A 20,189-nucleotide genomic window follows, 5' to 3' on the forward strand; every position below is an offset into this window, starting at 1 on the left:
TTCAAATTGATTATCTTTTCGAGGTCTACGACTTGAAAAAAAAAATTGTCGCGTTTGGAATTCGTGACAAAGAGAGATGGTCACTCAAAGTTTGTTCGGTAAATAAAACTTTGACGTACAAAAACTCCTAGCTACGGGATCCAAATACGACAATTTGTTTTTTCAAATCGTAGTTCTCGGAAAGATAATCGATTTGAAAAAAAAAATTATCACTTTCTGAACTCGTAGACACGGGTTATATCCTCTTTAAGTTTTCCGGAACAAAAAATTGGGTATTTCGGGCAAAAATCGAAAGTTTAAGGGCACCGCGTGCATTTTCCCTATTTTAATCACCTCACTCACAATAATACCCCACAATAACTTCCCTCTCTCCAATTACCTAACCCAACTACAATACTTTACCTTATTTTAATTCATCTCCTTAATTCTAGTGCCCCCCATGAATATGGAGGTTTATCTAGAATAGGAGGGAGTCTAATATTATAATTTTTTTCTTAAAAATATTAATATTAGTATAAATAGTACTCCGTATTATACTATGAATATTAGTATTATTAATATTGATAATAACAATAATAATAAATATTATTATTAATATTAATATGATTATTTGATTCGATTCATTTCAATTGACTTTATTGATTGATCGATTCAAAAGATTCTATTGATTCGATTCAGTCAGCTCGATTCACTTCATTCATTTGATTCGATTCGGCTCGATTGATTCAATTGACTCCATTCGATTGATTCACTCTAAAAAGCCAGAAAGAACATGACCTAAATACGTGTTGCTTCCATCTAAACCAAATTCTTCTATACTCCATTAACAAAACTTCGTGTCAAGACTTAAAGCCAACAAACTGTTATCTGATCCAAAGTATAAATTAACTCAATCCAACCCAAATATTTTTGGGTCGTGCTTTTTCACATACGAATTTTACTTTTTCACATACGCATTTTACCAATTTACCCTTCTTATTTTTTTTCCTCCCTCACACAACATTGATTTTCTTCCATCTTCCCTTCATCTCCATCCGGTAACCACTTCGTCTGACCACCCCACTACCCCTTCCCGACCACCCTGCATTTCGAGAGGATGGAGTGATTGGATTGCTTTGATATTTTTTTGTATATGAACATTACTAATTGACTAATGAAGGGGGTAGTTCTTACACTACAAGATTATTAGATATGCTTGCGAAGGTGTGCACTCTTCCACTTCCATGTCCTTAGTTTAAGATTGTAATCATTAATGAAGTAGGTTCTAATGAAGTAGATAAGTAGATTGCAATCATTAATGTAATTATATCTATCGAAATGTTGAATGCCATGATCTTCTTAAAGGCAATATCGATCAAGTAGATTGTAGACATACATGCGCACCGACGACGGTACCGTACCACAGTCACCACTGGCATTCGCACCAACATCCCTACCAAGTACCATCGCACACACCACCCTCGCCACTGCCAATTTGCACAAGAACTTCCACCAACGCACCACCGCAACTAACGCCGCCACCAATGCACCACCAACAATCATAAACCCTAATTGATAATATATACAAGTAATTGATAAACAACTAAACATATTAATTTCACTAATGAACCCTAATAATTTCAACAAAATAAATTAATAATTGTTAAAACAACTAAATTACTTCACTAATTGGAGAATTACGATTCATTGATTAACTTTTTAGAGCAATTAGATTCGATTTCAGAGGAAAAAGGTACATATAAGAGTTAATTGTTTTGTTTTAGAAAAAAAGGGTATGAGATGGAAATTTAATGAAAAAATGTATGTGAAAGAGTAAAGTTCGTATGTGAAAAAGTAACTCCGATATTTTTTACTTCATCCGATCACGCATTTACGCCCCCTTAAATAACTACTTAGAAAAACACATTCAAAAACGTTTTTGCATTCCGACTCGAATATTTAAAACACGAAAGTGCAAATCGAACTGAAATGAACTAAAGCAAACTCTTGTAAGACAGCAAGTCTCTCTTGTGACGGACATATCCGTCACAAGCTTGCGACGGATCAAGTAATATTCATGTGGGTAGATGAGACATAATAGATTGATACTCTCTAAACATTCTACTTTTGTCTTTTTTTACCCCACATGATAATACTTGACTAGTCACAACTCACAAGCTTGTGACGGATATGCCGGTCACAAATGAGAATTTGTTGTGCCTGTAAAGAAGTGACTTAGGACTCCGCCCTCCGAGGACACGATTGGGGTCCACTCTCCTCTCCATTACCATTTTAGTCATTTACATCTCTCCCTACAGTTCCTCCCATTACTCTCCTTCCACTCTCTCCCTCTCTCTTCTCTTTGAAAAACTTGACATTTCTCCTTTCCTACTTTTCTACAACTTTACTAATTCTTGGAGGTTCAACAATGGCGAACAACAATAGTGGCGGCAGTTGGAATCACCATAGAAATACTACTACTAACAATGCTACTACTTCTGTTACTAAAACTACGGTTAGATCACAAAATTCGTCCTTAAATTCAAGCTACAACGGTAGGTCTTCTTTCTCTTCCAATTTGAAATCCAAGCCGTCGTTGTCGTCCTCTACTTCTTCTCTCCGCCGTAGCTCCCCCGCCGCTCTCTCCTCCTCCTCCGCCTCCGCCGCCAAGTCCGCCGCCGGTAGTATGTTCTTCTTTCGCTTTCTTCGTTCGCATTGTGTTTTCTGTAATTTGAGATTTTGAGGTTTGAATTGCTATAATCAGCTGAATTTTGCCGCGGTGTTTAATGAAAATTGTGCTTAATTGACTAAATATTTATCGTGATTTGATGTTTTCTAACGGTTAGTATGAAGACTTGAATTTGATGCATACGATAGGATAGTTTTCGAAATTTGATTTTTGATTGACCTTAGTTTTGAGGTTTTAATTGTTGTAATCTTACGGTTATGAGGAGTTAAATTACTGCATGGTGTTTTCTGTAATTTGAGGTTTTGAATTGCTGTGTTTTTTTTTTTGTCAATTAGCTGAATTTCGTTAAATGCTGAGGTGTTTGATGAAAATTGTTGCCTAATTGTTGAGTGTAATTGTTTTGATTTGCTGTCTATCGATGATCTTAATTGTTGAGTGTAATTGTTGTCACACAAATTCGATAGGATAGTTTCGATATTTGATTTTTTTGTTTTAATTAGTTGAATGACCTTTGTTAGTTCAGTTATTTTCGAAATTTGATTATTTGATTTTTAATGACTTCCGTTAGTTAAATTATTTTCAAAATTTGAGTTTTTGTTTTTTAAATGACCTTCATTGGTTAAGTTATTTTCAAAATTTGATATTTTGATTTTTGAATGACTTTCGTTAATTAAGTTATTTTCAAAATTGAATTTTTTGATTTTTGAAAGACCTTCATTAGTTAGGTTATTTTCAAAATTTGATTTATTGATACTTTAAACTTTTAAAGTAATATACGTATTTGTTTTTCATTTTGAAGTTGAGCATTTAGTATCGAGAGTTAATGTGCCCGAGAGCATGAAAATGTATGGTAGTTTTCTGCACAATTCAGTTTTAATGAATGTGGTAATGTGGAGAAAAGTAACAACTTTTCATGTCTAGAAATAAAATTAACACAGGTGCTTGATTTGATAATGAAATATCAGTTTCCTCGTCGCTCTTTTCTCAGTGCTTTCAAGTCAAGTGCAACAATTTAGTGCCATCGAGTAATGTGTGTTGGTGTTGTTGAAGGAAATTCCGGGATTCAGGCAAAACATACTTATCCTGGAGGCTGGAGTGCATGGTGTTATTAATTATCTGAGCTTAGATTATATGTTGTGGCAAAATTTAGCCATCTACCAATGAATCCGTACATGCGTTGTTTGGATTTTGGAAATCTTTGAAAGTGTCGAGTTCAGTTGTAAAAGCAAATTTGTGAATTTGATAATATTGGTGCCCTTTGGGACTACATTTAAGTATTTAACGCCATTTGGGGAGTGTTGGAATTTTTAGAAATATCCGCTCCAGGACTAGGCCATCTTAAGCTCAGTTTTTAATTTTCAATTCTCAATTATGGTATTCATCTAATCAGATATGATAAGGCACTGCATATGAGACTGGCATAGATTCTTGGATCTTGAACGATCTGATTACCGATGGTTTGATGATCTTTGAGTGGTTGCTAACTTGCTTTTCAGAGAAGGTGATGCATCTGATGGTATTGAGAGAAGGTGGCGTCAATAGCTAAATGGGGGGCTGGGTAGAACACTGGATAAATATTGATATAGAATGACATGGGTTTACACGGGATGTATATTACCAAATGGTGTATTAAGAATACAGAACGTGAAGCCTGTAGTCAGTCTAAACTCGGACTGTGGCACAAGTGTGTGATAGGGCTCAGGATTACGTCAGTAATTGCAAAATTAGCATCAGCGACTGACTCCTCAACACTTGTTAACTCCAGTATAGCCTATGACTGTGTTGCTACCTGAAAGATTCTTGAGAAATTTCACATCCTTGTAATTTATGTTTAATTTCTTCTATAATCTCTATTAGTATGAGTGTAACAGTCAATTCATGCATTTAAGAGGATATTTTAGAGTTAGCGTGGTTCATGAAGATTACTTTTTTAATTGAAGACCTTTGAACTATTTCCAATTCTGCCCGCAGTTATTGGTCGAGTACGAGTTGCTGTGAGATTACGACCTAGGAATGCCGAGGAGTCGGTTGCTGATGCTGATTTTGCAGATTGCGTGGAGCTGCAGCCAGAGGTCTAATCATTTTTTTCGATTTCTCTCTTTCACTCTCTCTGCCTTTTTTTTTTTATCTCTGTATTTATTGTCTTTCTATTCTGACCTACTTTAATGCAGTTGAAAAGGTTGAAGCTGCGTAAGAACAATTGGGACTCAGATACCTATGAGTTTGATGAGGTTCTGACTGAATTTGCATCACAAAAGCGTGTTTATGAAGTGGTGGCAAAACCAGTTGTTGAGGCATGTAACCCTCTCCTTAACCCTCGTCTTTTCAGCACATTGTCTGTGTCCGGTTTTCGAAAACAGCAGGGACATCTCTACCCCTCATTTTTAGATGCTAGTGACGTAGATAGTGGACTGACTTAGTTAACAACTCTAGTGTATTTTCAACCTTTGAAAATCAAGATCTCATATGGGTTGTTTAAATATCAGACTCTTTCGTTGATGGAATATAGGAAAATGTATTATTAACCTAGTTGCGCTTCTTTACATGTTGAAGTAGATGACATGTGATGCAATTGTCGACACAATTTTTATTTTGGCTAACTAGGAAACAGACTCTCCACGTTAATAACATAGGGGTAAGGCTGCGTACATCAGATCCCGTTACCCCGCTATTTGTGGGAGCCCTTGAGGCATTGGGGGTAATGTTGGATCCATGGCACTTGGTACATTTGAGTGATTTATAGTTAGTTTGAAGATGCATGTAGTTACTTTGAATTATCTGTTAATCCTTCACAGTGTGCTGAATCATTTTTCCTTTAAAGCTTCATTCAAGTTTTTGATTTAGCCTATTTCGAAAGCTTTTCCACATTTTATGTTTTACTCACGCTGTTTGTCATCGTCCACATTTTCAGCTTTTCCCCCCTTTCTGTTATTCACCTTTCATTTACTTTTCCGCTTTTTTTTTTTTTTTTTTTTTTTTTTTTTTCACGGTTCTCTTTCCTTTTTTCATTGGCAGTTTGAAACATAATTGAGGGTAGCTAACCCCGAATCATTTTGGGACTAAAGCTTTGTTGTTGTTGTTGCTGTTCTGTATCTGATTGCAGCTCACACAACTGTTTGTGAATGAAAAGGATCAATAAATATATTGGCTAATGGTCATGGTTTCCTGCAGAGTGTTTTGGATGGTTATAATGGAACAGTAATGGCTTATGGACAAACTGGCACTGGTAAAACATATACTCTAGGACACCTTGGGGAGGAAGATACTGCTGGTAGGGGGATTATGGTGCGGGCTATGGAAGATATTTTGGCTGGGATTTCTTTGGAGACTGATTCTGTCTCGATTTCCTATTTCCAGGTTAGTATCCCATGGAGAATACTCTGCAGATCTCAACTGTTTAATGTGCTTTTGTCCAGCTAAAACCCGTGTTTCTGTTGACGATTTATGCCTAATGTTGATACAATGGTTGTTGATGTTTATCTGTTTCTTCGAAAACACTCTGTAGCTCTACATGGAGACCATACAAGATCTTCTTGATCCTAATAATGACAACATTTCGATTGTGGAAGACCCAAAGACTGGCAATATTACGCTGCCTGGTGCTAGCTGTGCTGATATTAAGAATCAGAAGAACTTCATAGAGCTTCTTAAGTTAGGTGAGGCTCATCGATTCGCGGCAAATACCAAGATGAACACTGAATCTTCTCGTAGTCATGCTTTTATGATGGTATGACCTCTAGTGTGATTGAGCCTCAAAATTGGATATATTAGTGTTAGGTACTCTGATTGCACAAATTTGTTCACAATGTTCATGCAGGTAAATGTAAAACGATCTCTTAAGGAAAAGGAACCTGTTTTGCCAAGTGAAAATAGAGGTAGTTCAAATGGTAAACTTCAAAAACCTCCTGTTGTGCGAAATGGCAAACTCGTGGTAGTAGACCTTGCAGGTTCAGAGCGTATTGATAAGTCAGGTATGTCTAAGAGATCATATAGTTTGCTTCTAACGAGTAAAATCTTAAATTTTTAACTTTGTTCTGGATAAAAAAAATTAGTGTCTGTTGATTGTAGCACTGCTTTATGAGTTATGTTACCTTTGTAGGGAGGAAACTAGTAGTGAAGAAAATTTGCATTTGTATCAAGGAAGTTCTAAACTTTAAAGAATGATTGACATTAGAAATTTTTTATTATTTTTTAAGCTATTTCTAAAGCGAAGTGGAAATCCAATCTGTATTTTTTGTTCCTGCTGCCATAGTACAACTGACTTCTTATGGTGTTGGACTTGGGAATTTGATGTCTTGATTGCGGCAGCCCTCGAGACACTGGGTAATGTTATTGTTGTTGTATGGTGAAGTCTGCTGATGACTTTGAGCAGTACACCTATTTGATCACTGGCCATGTCACATTAACGTGCAAAAGCATTGATCTCCACGTTTATGATGGGGATTAGTTATTTATATGGTCTTAGTTTAGTTGTTCTTATCATAAACCCTGTAAGCACATTGCACTTTACTAGCATACTAATTGTCATAGGTCATATGGTTTCTGTGTGACTATCTTGCTGAAACAATTCCCTTTTCTTATTACTCTATCTATCCTGATTTTCTTTATTATTTATGATTCAGGAAGTGACGGCCATACTCTTGAAGAAGCTAAATCCATTAATCTTTCATTGAGTGCCCTGGGAAAGTGCATTAATGCCCTAGCAGAGAATAGTCCACATGTTCCCATTCGTGATTCAAAACTGACTAGATTACTTCGCGATTCTTTTGGAGGTAAATTGTGCTTTATCTCTTTTTTGTCCTCAATGTCTTTTTGCAGTCTATTTTAAAATAATGTAAACCGGTCATAGAGGAACAAAAATATGGAAGCAAAAGATCACTAAGTGAAATATTTGTTGTAATTGTGTTATCATTTTTATTTATTTTCTCAATGGCCATGCTATTTTTCTAAACAATATAGATTTTGTTTACTAAAGACAGCTTTCCTTTGTAGGAACTGCGAGAACATCATTAATTATTACGATTGGCCCGTCCCCACGCCACCGAGCTGAAACAGCAAGCACTATAATGTTTGGACAGAGGGTGAGGAGCAAATTATTGCTTGTCCTTATTTGTGTGTTTCTTAATCAGCTATGTTTTTGTCTTCAGCCATATGTTATTTGATCATGTTGAAACATCATGGCTTTATCTAGAATTTGCAGCAGGATAATTAAATATTAGTCATATGTCCAAAAAGGAGAGATAATATGACGTATAAGGTCACATACTATCGGAAAGGACATCTTGTTAGTCTGGTTATCTATTTTACACGACTATAAAGCGTTACTCCAGCCAGAGGAGCTTCATCTATGCATACGAGAGGATTTATATTATTTTCACTATGCAGGCTATGAAAGTTCAGAACATGTTGAAAATAAAGGAAGAATTTGATTACAAAAGTTTGTCCAGAAAGCTTGACATACAACTAGACAATTTGATGGCAGAAAGTGAAAGGCTGCAGAAGGCTTTTCAGGACAGGATTGATGAGATAGAGAAAGGAGCAGAAAATCGCGTAACTGATGCTGAAAGAAAATATTCAGATGCTTTAGAGGTAAGTCATATAGTCTGAAAATGCGGTAATGCACAAGTGGTTGATATTGCCCTAAACTCCCAACATATAGGTTAAGAGTCAAAAGCTGTCATTTGTAAAAGTAAGTTTCCTACCGAGCTGTTGCTAGTAGGATTAGTGATTTGTACATACCGGGTTCATTCTGATTTTGTACATTTTTTCTGTCCGACATTTATTTTCGTTGCTGTATTTGATTTTAAAAATAATAAGTATTTCAAGTGGCTGGATTCAACATAGTTATTCAACTTGATTCTGTTCTCTTTTTTTAGGCTAACCTCTAGTGTTACCAGTACTATAAATTTTAATCTGGCAATCGACTTATCCATTTCCAGAAAGAACGGCATAAGTACCAAAAAGATTACATGGATGCAGTGAAGAATCTCGAAGAACAATGGGCAGTAAATCAGCGTAAACAGAGTAATGAAGCTACAACGTCTGGTGCCAAGGATGGTTTGGTGGATAAATCATGCAGAGAAGAGGTATCCCATTTTTCACACATCAATTCAGAACTTTGTGTTTAGTGGTCTTCGTGTTTTCCTTCCCTTCATATTCTGCAATAGTCAATTTGTGAATACTATTTGTGTAACTGTGATTAGAATCGCCTCACTTACCCACAGTGGGATCGCTTGTGGGCCTTTTATTTAATTTCAGAACATGACATGCTCTTGATCTTTGTATCATCCCCAGAAAAATAAGAAAAAAATTGACAGCATAAGGAACTTGTTAACCATCTTTGAAAGGTTTAAAAGCCCCCAATTTTAAGGGCATGATATTGTGTAGTTACAATTGTGAGCACTGAGTAGCGAGTTTCTCATAATTATCCTTACTGTGCTTGGTCTTATGCTTTGTCAATGCAGCTAAAATTTTTAGATTTGAAAACTTTTGGCAATGATGTCGTGATTGTCGGCTTTGTTTTTAGTCCTGCCTGCATGATGACCTTGGTTATTAAATTATCTATTTTTATAATCTCTGATTCTCTATAGAATAATGAGTTCTGAAATGTATATATGATACTGTTAGAAAGCTGCGGCTGATAAAGTCACTGAAGTGAAGAGGCTGCTACAGAAAGAAACACATATGAGGAAGGTTTCTGAAGAAGAGGTGAACGATCTTAAGAGTCAGCTGTCACAGTCTAAAATGTTAGAGGTTTGTTACTACTTGTTATACTTAAAAGTTAAAATGGACATGTTGACATCTTTTCTCCCATTGAATGTGGCTGACATAGTGACATACTGACATATGTACTGACAATTACCATCATCCTCAGGCAGCTGCCAATTCTGAAATATTAAAGCTTAATCAGATGTTGGATGAGGAAGCCTGCCAAAGAGAGAAACTTGAACGCGAGATAGCTATGCTTCAAGGTCAATTGCTACAGCTGAGCTTTGAAGCTGATGAGGTACTATATCCTTTATTAGCTTGGAGATATTTTCTCATAAAAGATTTTCCTTTTGTCTATCTTGAATTCTTGATGTTTTGAAACTAGTCAGAGACTCTACTAGCTTTCTTCTGAGCATTTGTTGTATGTGGAAAACATAGTCCTAATATCGAGGTATAGAGTCAAAAAGTTTGACTATCCAAGGGCAGGACTCAACTGTGATGATTCAATCTTATGTGACATGTTTCTACATATGATTCTCATGAGATTTTACGTTCTGTTTGGCGGGATTTGGATGATAAAGGGGGTCAAGCCAGTCATTTGTTTCATCACTATTCTACACAATTGTTCAAAAGTTTGCAAAAGTTTGTCAATTCGAGCGGAACTTATCGTCCTATTAAAGAACCAGGGCTCTTTTGAATATTATAGGCTTAGGGTTTAGAGTTAAAGAGGGTCAAGCTTGTCATTTGTTGAGAGTTGGAATGTTGGACAAACGTACAAAAATATTTGAGTTTGGCCATTAATCCAATTGTGGTTTTAAGTTTCTCTTCTTGCTATTGCATTTGTTGAAGAACCAAGAAACTACTCTTGGATAAGATGGAGACTCACTGTTGTACGTTAGGTTTCACATCCACTTACTCTCTCCTTACTTAGCCCAGGGTCCTAGACTCCTAGTCATAAGTCCTTATGGAGACTTCATTTTTATTGATTGTTAATTGTTTGATTTTAAACTTGCTAACCATTTGGTGGTCACTAGAGAATAAGTGTTTCATTGCTTCACTTCTTGTCTTAGGTATCATGCATTTGCCCAATAGTCCAATACTTTCCTAACACTTTATTTTAATTATTGATTGTTAATTATTTGATTTTAAAACTTGCTATCCATTTGCTGGACACTGGAGAAGAAGTGTTTCATTGCTCCAATTTCTTGTCTTAGGTATCACGCATTGGCCCAACACTATCTGAATTATCATGTCACGTGTGGAAGTTAAGAAAAAGCTGAGACATGAATCTAAGGCTCTTGTGATTTCCTTTTTTCGTTTAGTGTCTATTTTAGTGCTATACTCCATGGTTTTATCTAGATTTATTGAAGATGGATTAAAAAACTTATTCCATGTATATGCCAGGGCTTTTCAGTGCCTTGTGAGCTGTGACCATAATATTCATCACGAAAATCTTCTATTTGTTGCCTTCTGCATTCTGGAGAATTAGACTTTTTTCAGTTTTAAGATTATAAGCTGTCTTGTCATACACAGACTGGAAGAGGACTTGACGTAGGAACATCTAATAATGTTCAAGGTGATGTTGATACCCGAGTGCCCCAAGCTCAGCAACCAGAAGAGAATGAGACAGGAAGTGAAGATAAGAGCTCAATAGCCAAACTTTTTGAGCAAGGTGGTAAATCTTTCTCCCAGTCAACAGCAGACAGTTTTTTTTTTTTTTTTTTTCAAATGTTCTATTAACGTAATTTGTTTCTTTTGCAGTCGGGTTGCATAAGATACTGTCATTGCTTGAAGCAGAAGATGTTGATGTTCGAGTTCATGCTGTAAAAGTTGTAGCAAATTTAGCTGCAGAAGGTATGTGATATGCATGTTTCTTGGATGATGCCTAGATAGAGAACAATTTATTTGATCTTTGAAACCCTGGTACCTAAAAGAATTTTTTATTGTTGCCATATTTTGACTATATAGCTGAAACTGGCCTGGGTACAGAAAACTTTATATATCGGTGCCTTGTGTTTTGTCTTCTGTGCTTGTTGTAAAAATGTGATAAATTGTTGCCCTATCTTGCTTTGATGAGGTGTCTTCATAATGTTGATAAATGTTGAGGAAAGTCATTTTCGAATGTCTCTATTCTGGATAATTGATTATACTTCACTACTTCCTTACTGCTAAAGCATATTGTATTGACAATCTATCATTCCTTAATCAGAAAGTAATCAGGAGAAGATTGTTGAGGCGGGTGGACTTACGTCCCTGCTGAATCTTCTTGGAACCTCAGATGATGAGACCATACATAGAATTGCTTCTGGAGCTATAGCAAATCTGGCAATGAATGGTGAGTCTTGTTAACATATATTTCAAGCACTTAATCCGTTTTATTACCCTATCACCTTCAAGTCTCTTAACAGTTTTTCCTCCTGTTATTCAGAAACTAACCAAGAGCTCATAATGGCCCAAGGAGGTATAGGCTTGCTATCATTAACTGCATCTAACGCTGAGGATCCTCAGACCCTTCGCATGGTTGCTGGAGCAATTGCTAATCTTTGTGGCAACGGTAAGTCTAAATAATTACAGTTAGTTTCTGTTATTTTATTTTATTTTTGGTATGTCAGGGGAGTTGGAGTTAAGAATCTGGGACCACTGGGTCGTTTTTTTAGCATGTATGCTGGATATTACACAATGCCCAATTGTCAACAGTTTGAACTTTGAAGGCCATGTCTGCACCTAGCTCTGGCATGGGGTTCATCATACTTACTGGGAGATATCTCTCATAAACTTTCCATGTAATATGCTACTATGCTCCACATAAACTCAGTGGACACATGGATGTTCTTTATTTGTACTTTGGAAACATGTCTATTTTTGGTGTGCAAAGAGGCTTACAGCCTATTCAGTAAAGGCCAAAGAAAGAGGAATGTGAGTTGGATCTAATGTTACTAATACCTACATCTCTATATCTAATCAACACTTAGATGATGTCCTTTTATCTCTTATTCTTTCTTTTTCACTGTTTCTTCCTTTACCATCTTTTTCAATGTGAGCTGGATGCTATCGTTGTTGAGCGTTGCTAACAATTAGCTCTTTTTCAGATAAATTGCAGAGCAAACTTCAAAATGAAGGTGGCATTAGGGCATTGCTAGGGATGGTCAGATGTAGACACCCTGATGTCCTTGCACAAGTTGCTCGTGGTATCGCAAACTTTGCAAAATGTGAGTCAAGGGCATCATCTCAAGGTAAACATCTAACAGAACTAGCATTTTTTACATATAGTTTATTGTTGTTGACAAATGTCATTGTTCACTGTTAACAAATTCTAAAAGTATTATTGAAGATGTGAAAGTCATATTTTCACCTCGAGTTCTTGGCGTCTTGCACTATCAATTGGGGTAATAGCTTCACTCTACCAATTACCAAAGCATATGATTTTGGTTGGCCAAGCTAGGATGTATGAGTATAACATCAAATTACAAAGCCTTAGTCTAAAATTTGTTTAGGCTCACTTAAGTGAGCGATCACGTGGTATCGTGGGAATGAAAACAACGCAAAGAAATGAGAGATGAAAACTATAAGGAATGACAGAACAGTATCAAGGGAAATGAAAATTGACAGAACAGTGTTACGGTCCACTTTGCACTAGTGCACCATCTATCATAACATTTGTACCAAGTAGGCTCATATGACACTTAAATTACCCCTAGAGCTAGAGTCAAGACTAGGCAAACGGGTCATTCGGGACAGGGTTCGGGCCGAGACAGTCAGGATATGGGTCCTTTTGGTCAGGCTGTTTCTACTCAAGTTAATTCGTGTTTGGATCATTTCGATCAGGAGGTTACAGTGTTACAGTCAAGTCATTAGCGTAATTTTGGGATGGGATTTCAAGGTAATGGTTATATATTAGTCATCTCGGGAGTTTTGGAGTCATTTGTGGTTAGGTCAATTCAGGTTCAAGACTACTTTAGGTTGTCCTACTATACGTGTTCGGGGGGTGGTTCATATGGGTCGGGTCAGCTTTGTCAAGACTACTGTCTCTGTACTTCAATCTCTTTTGGTCATCAGATGAGTTTGGTTACAAGATTGAAACTATGTGTCTTTTTTTATGATCGGTAGGTTAACTGAGTTATGATCTTTGCGGGGTGTGTGCCTAGGAAATTTGAATTTGCTGAATTTGTTTATCAAAGGATATTGTATTAACTATGAAGCAGTAATTTAGGAACTGGCAAAGTGGCAAGTTATGTAAGATTTATTCATTTATGTCGCTTTATTTTGTTCTAAAGTATATACCTCAATGTGATCGTGCACCATAGCAAGTAGGCTGCAAGTTACGTACATTTTTACGCTACCATAGGCAGGTCACAGGAGGCTGTAGCATAGCCGCATACTTGTGGATTTGGTGACCTCATGGATGTTTAAGGAAATTTGGAGAACCCATGGCTGTTTAAAGAAACGAAGTTTTATATTCTAAAGTTCGCATAATCTTAAAATTTCAAAGCTTATGAGTTAGGTCCCCTATATTAAAAGGGAGCAACGAAATTTTAAATGACCACCACATTTTAGGATTTCTGTCTCCTTCACCAGCCGGAGGCTAATTCTAGCTGTTATTGAGAGTCCAACTTTATTAGGCGGGATTATTTCGGGCGCATGTTTATTTTCTTTGCTCCTTCCGTATTCAGGATCAAAAGCAGGTAGATCTCTGCTAATTGATGATGGGGCACTACCTTGGATAGTACAGAATGCGAACAATGAAGCATCATCTATTAGACGACACATTGAATTGGCACTGTGCCACCTAGCTCAACATGGTAAGCTTCCTATACACCTTGACTTTTGCTGATGCATACACTGATACACTTTGTCCTAAACTCTTAAACGTTTCCATTTCAAAATCTCAGAAGCGAATGCTAATGACATGATTAATGGTGGGGCCCTCTGGGAACTAGTTCGTATCTCACGGGACTGCCCTCGTGATGACATACGGAGTCTTGCACGCCGCACTCTTGGTTCTACTCCCACTTTTGTGTCGGAGCTCAGGCGGCTCCGTGTTGACAATTAAGTTGTTCTGCTTCGTATATATAATCACCTTGCACAACATAGGCTTAGGATGTGTTAATTTTAGGTAAAAATATTGCATTTTCTTCACTCGTTGGCTTAAGGTTGTTGATTTTTTTGTTTATTTATATAATTAATGTTCATATGTTCAGCATAGGTAGAACACCGGTTACAGTTTAGCCATAATTTTTTAGTGATTATTCAAAACTAAAAATATTGTAAAAAGCAGTGTGGTATTGTATTGAGGAAGCCCCATGAATGAGAGAGATCATATCCAACATGTACACAAGAAGAAGGGTCCATCATAGCCCGTGGCCAGTCTGGCTTTGCAGGAAGTTTTAGACGTGTTAAAAACTGTCTCGTGTGCATGCTACTATTGTCTAACTACATCGTTAGACATTTGATATATATATATATATACACAACTCAATACTAAAACCCAAAATTTGGCGGCAGCATAAATTTGAATCTAAATAGGAATGTCGAGTTTCTTGTAAAATGGGTTTAGAATAAGTTCGGATAATCATCCAGCTAAATACACCGACACGTGTGATGTGTGTTGTGTCCCCTCTTATTAAACTACGAAGTATAACTTGCAGAAATTTGGTCCCTTAATAATTAATATCTGAATCTCAGCTCTTCCTTGGTGACAAAGGGTGTATCATGCCTAATGCCAAGAGAAGAGGTGACAAAATCACAAATAATCGGAAATTTATCTGACAAGAGAGGGGTTAGAGCTAAACAAACTAGACGTACATTTTACACAAGAATTAGCAAGTAACCAAGTTCATCTTAAAGTAATATCAACCCTTGAAATCTTCAATCTTTCTCACCTACCTTATCACATTGTGATCATTAAACAATTGGATAGTACAAAGATTAGTCCATTAATGTCAAGGCTTTTACTCTGTGCATTTGTTTTTCCCCATTCAACCTATAGTTTTGCTTTCTTACAACTCGGTTTTTAGTTTGGGTTTGTATATCTGGTAGGACAACAAGGGTGATAAAGGTCTTTCTCGTGAGTTTTATATCCCTGCTACATTTCTTGATTTCGAACTTAAGATCTCTAGTTAAAATAAAATAACCCTTTGCTGCTTTACGAGTTGATCATGCTCACGGGATATATCTACCACGAAACTTTTATTAAACAAATGTTTTAACCAATAAAGTAGGTCATTTGAGACTTATACAATTGGTATTTATATATAATTTCTTTTGTGGTAGTAAAGTTACAAATGTGGGAATTGAAAGTTTTGAACCTTAGATTCACGATATTCGCGCTTATGATATTACAGTTAAACTAGTTAACATTTTGATACTCCGTCAAGTATAATCATGTCCAACATCCGTGTTTATAATATGAGAAATTTTTTATGGTTTCTACACCCTAATCAATTAGAAAGTTAGAATTATTAACATTTTTTGTAAATAACCAAGCATAACATAATAAGGAAAATAAAAGTGGAAGTTTCTCATTGATCGGGGTGAACGATAACATAGTACACCGGATGTACTTTATTATATTTTTTTGGGTTATTTCATAGGAAAATCCATCATGTGGGTAGCCTGCTTAAATTACTCTATCCTTTAAGTAATCCAAATTTAATCCCTCATATCCCCTCTTCCTTCCCAGAACACACTAGAGTGACCGGTAACCTAAAAACCTAAACAACAGGTTACCTTATGTTTTTAAGGGTTAATAAACATCTTAATTATTTTACAAGAATAATCCAAACTATAAGTGACCTTCTTATAGTACTCCCAATTATATTTAATCTCATAAAAATCCAAACTATTAACACTCCTCCTGCTGTCACTCCTCCGGCGCCTACTCCCTCTATTCTCATGTCCTCTGTTCTCTTCTTCTCTCAATTCCATCCTTATCAATGGGCAACTCAACCCTGCAACTAAATCGTCCTGAACTGCATAACAAACTGACAGTGTAAAATCAATCCAAAACAATAAAAACTCGAATCAAAACCAAAATGTCATTATGAGCAGTAATGCAACAACAACAGCATCGCCCTCTTCGATCACCTCTCTAAAAACTCCCTACCTTCAAAGACCCCACCACAACAACCACCACACCGCCACCACCAAACCAAGATGATGACAACAACAACAACAATCCTTTAGCCACCTTTTCCGGAGACCCGATATTCTCCCTATTCCTATTCCCAACATTTTCATCAACTCAATTTTCATCACAAGCCCTCTCTTTCGCTACCGCCGCCTCAACCGCCGAACGTGATGGTGATCAGGTGGTTAAAAAAGCATGATGATGATAGGAGGGATTAAAGGATGGAGTAATTTAAGCAGATCGTCCATATGATGTATTATTCCTATGCTGGCCATGTCATTTTTCACCTGTTATAGCAGGTAAAAAAAAAACAAGCAAGTTTGTTCTAGGGATTAAATTCAGATTACTTAATGGATGGAGCAATTTAATTAGGTTACCCATAGGATGGATTATTCCTATGAAATAACCCTATTTTTTTAATATTAGTGGAAATGTGGAATTGAATCATTGTCTACATGTATGCATTGGCAATTTGCCTATTGGCTATTGCCCATATTAAATTTGTATAATGATTTTTCTAATGTGTAATAGAACAAGATTCACAAGATTATTTCATTAAATGTATACTAATAAATTAAACTTCAATTTTTTTAATAGAAAATATTATAATGTTTCCTAACATAAAAGTCTTTAAAGTTTGTTTATCTTGGAAAAACGTTCTTTCAAATTAAGTTTATAATTAATTTAAATTTAATATATATATATATATATATATATATATATATATATATATATATATATATATATATATATATATATATATATATATAGATTTAGGATCCGGTGAGAACGAACATTCGGTGAGAACGGTGAGAACGATCACAAATACCCATAATAAAAACCCAATAATAAATATATCTCCCTGACTCTCTCAGATTTCCCACTCACATTTCAATTTTCAATCTAACCCCACACCTCCTTCATTCTTATCGATCACCGAACATGTCGTCGGCCACCTCGCCGGAGTACAGCGCCACCTTGCCGGAGTACAAAGGGAGAAGGAAGACTGATTAACATCACGACCTCCGACGATAACTCCTTTGCGACAACCCCTGCCACCATTCTCTTTCTCTTCTCCATCTCTACTGCGACATTCCGATCAAGCACCACCACGACCATCCCCGTCGTGAGTCTTCTCCGAATGCGCGACGCCGCAGTCTCCCTCTCTTTTCTCTCATTTTCGTCTTAACTACTCTCACCACAGTACACGACTTTCACGATGATCGTATATGTGATTTCGTGGTGCTTAAGGGAGTCGGTAATGTCGCCGGCAGGAATGACGCAAAAGTGGTAGTGGTTGGTGAGTGGTGGTGGACGGTGGTAACTCAGGTAAGTTGGGCAATGTTGAATCAGGCGACACAGGGTTGGTCAGTGAGTTGATTCCGACGACGGTGCTTGTACGTGGTGGTGGTGCAGTGGTAGTTGTGGTGGTGATTTGAAAGTAGGGTGTGTAATTTGGGGATTTTTGGAAGTTAGGGTTTCTAATTTGGGGGTTTTCTAAAATTAGGGTTTGTAATTGAGAAATTTTTAATTGATTCGAATATTTTATTTTGGGTTGACTTTTGTGTATCTAGAATAATATTTTGCGTATATATAGTCTGTATTTCTTGTATCATATGTTCGAGAAAAATGTAGCTAGAATGAAAAAAAGTGTATCTACATTGTTAAAAAATGTATCTATAATTCAAGTAGAAAGCGTATCTACATTGTCAAAAGATGTATCTAGAAGTATGGAAAAAAAGTGTATACACAATTTTTAGAAATATAGATACACTTATTTCTATCCTAGGTACACTTTTTTACCTAATTTCTATATACACTTTTTTCTATAGTAGGTACACTTTTTTATCTAATTTCTTATATACATTTTTAAAAAATGTAGGTACACTTTTCTTTATCATATATACACTTTTTACGAGATTTTTGCGAGATATATTTAATTTATTTAACTAATCAAAAACTTGTAGTTTAAGGTATCTAATAACAAAGTTGGGACATAACATGTCCAGTGAAAATACACTAGCGGCTGCAAACATACAAAAACACTAAAGGAACAAGATCTGCAATCACCACCTAAGCTTTCTTGTCAAATATCATCACTTTCCCGACCTCTTTGCTTTCTTGGTGGTCCAATAACAATGAATTCACAATTAGACAAATACCTTGCATACATAAACGACTAATCAAATTAAAGGAAAGGCACAAACTTGATTAATGATCACTTGATAAATGTCAAAATCAGGGGAAAGAGATAAAAACTTGAGAGAAATCAAACATGTATTTGATTGTATTAGCAGTAATATTATCTAAAAAACACATATTATATGGATAGTGCTCAACTGAAATTGTCGGCTCAGACTAATCAGGCCGGCATCGGCATCGTCGACAGTGGTGTGGAGATGTCTGTTGATCGTGTATTGCGTGTGAGAGGAGTCGAGTCGACTGGTGCACGGTGTTTCTGCGTACTGCCGGAGTGGTGGTGGGATGCCGACGGTAACGGACAACTTGATTGGCTGCTGCGTGCGTGAAATGGATTTGGTAGACGATAGAGGTCTTGAGTAGTTGTGCCAGTATCAGGGAAGTTGTGGTTTGCCGGAGTTGTTGATGTTTCTCGCCGGCGATGACGGCAGTGGTAAGTGGCGACGGCAGAGTGGTAGGTGGTGATGGGGGAATTTGAATGGTGGTGATGGGAATATAATTGGGACAGATCAAGTTTGGCTGTGACTTGTGACCAACAGTGACACGCGTGAAATTTTAGTTATAAAGGTCGTTTCTCAAGATTCTCACTGAAGTGTTAGTTCTCATCAGGATCTTGGCTATATATATATATATATATATATATATATATATATATATATATATATATAATATATAAATAACACCTTTATTTATAACTTTCCACTTTGACGCGCCACTCTGCTGCAACCAAACTTCATTTCTGCCAAATCAAGTCCCTCATTAAACAACCACCTCTAAAATTCCTCCATCACCACACATCACCTGCCATCGCCATATACCACCTGTCGCCATCGCCGGCGACGATTACCCACAACCCCGGTGAACCGGCGCAACATTTCTGTTCCTCCTCATACCTTAACCATCGATCATCTCCGATCACCACCTAACACCTACCTTTGTCGTCGCAGCGACAACCTTCAGCGCCAACGAACTAACTATAGTCTAGCATCCTCGATGTCGGGGCAACTCCGGCGATAACATCGAACACCATCAATCCTCTGATTTGCGATGCCCAGATCTCGGTTCTCCTTCTTCTGATTTTGAGTTCCACGGCCTCAACCACCCTATCCCCAATTTTGAGTTTCACTTTCACTGCATTCAATAATGATGCTCAAAAACTTCTTGAAATCAAAGCTGCTGACCAGTTTGCAAAGAATCCATAAGTTTCACGCTAAATTGCTCCTTGCAAAGTTTAGGCTTATAACTAAACTGCAATGATTTCATAATTATGAATGTGACTAACCGTGTGGAGAACAGAAAACATGTCACAAAGCCTAATTAATTAATAGTTGTCGTTTAGTAACAAATTGAGTTTCCTAATACCATTTTCCTACTTTGTATAGTGCTATTAATTTAACCTTTTAATATATGCAAGCTTATCCTAAGTACAACATTTCAGGAGAAGGAGGTCTATCTAAGGGACATTGAATCCAAATTAATTCGGGTCAA

General features: G+C 36.7%; 1 protein-coding gene and 1 long non-coding RNA gene across 3 annotated transcripts; one reads left to right on the forward strand and one right to left on the reverse strand.

Moving 5' to 3' along the window:
• Nucleotides 1–2,137: 2,137 nt before the first annotated feature.
• LOC141653608 (kinesin-like protein KIN-UA) lies at nucleotides 2,138–14,693 on the forward strand. Of its 2 annotated transcripts, none has more exons than XM_074461439.1 (19): nucleotides 2,138–2,660; nucleotides 4,640–4,740; nucleotides 4,840–4,962; nucleotides 5,840–6,025; nucleotides 6,174–6,395; nucleotides 6,486–6,639; nucleotides 7,291–7,440; nucleotides 7,661–7,749; nucleotides 8,054–8,257; nucleotides 8,608–8,754; nucleotides 9,296–9,421; nucleotides 9,543–9,674; nucleotides 10,910–11,048; nucleotides 11,138–11,230; nucleotides 11,586–11,711; nucleotides 11,805–11,930; nucleotides 12,466–12,609; nucleotides 14,047–14,175; nucleotides 14,266–14,693. In XM_074461439.1, exons 1-19 carry the CDS (start codon nucleotides 2,408–2,410, stop codon nucleotides 14,424–14,426), a joined length of 2,805 nt encoding a protein of 934 aa, XP_074317540.1. In that variant the 5' UTR covers nucleotides 2,138–2,407; the 3' UTR covers nucleotides 14,427–14,693. The 2 variants fall into 2 exon arrangements, with proteins under 2 accessions (XP_074317540.1, XP_074317539.1); XM_074461438.1 differs by having other exon boundaries at nucleotides 2,244–2,663.
• Nucleotides 14,694–18,422: 3,729 nt separating this feature from the next.
• LOC141653610 (uncharacterized) lies at nucleotides 18,423–19,228 on the reverse strand. Its single transcript, XR_012547468.1, has 2 exons — nucleotides 18,843–19,228; nucleotides 18,423–18,664 (listed from the first exon to the last, which is right to left on the reverse strand). It is a non-coding gene; the product is annotated as an uncharacterized LOC141653610 (long non-coding RNA).
• Between the last annotated feature and the right edge of the window lie 961 nt (nucleotides 19,229–20,189).

This window comes from Silene latifolia, chromosome 4 (assembly GCF_048544455.1).
Source record: "Silene latifolia isolate original U9 population chromosome 4, ASM4854445v1, whole genome shotgun sequence".
NCBI lineage: Eukaryota > Viridiplantae > Streptophyta > Magnoliopsida > Caryophyllales > Caryophyllaceae > Silene > Silene latifolia.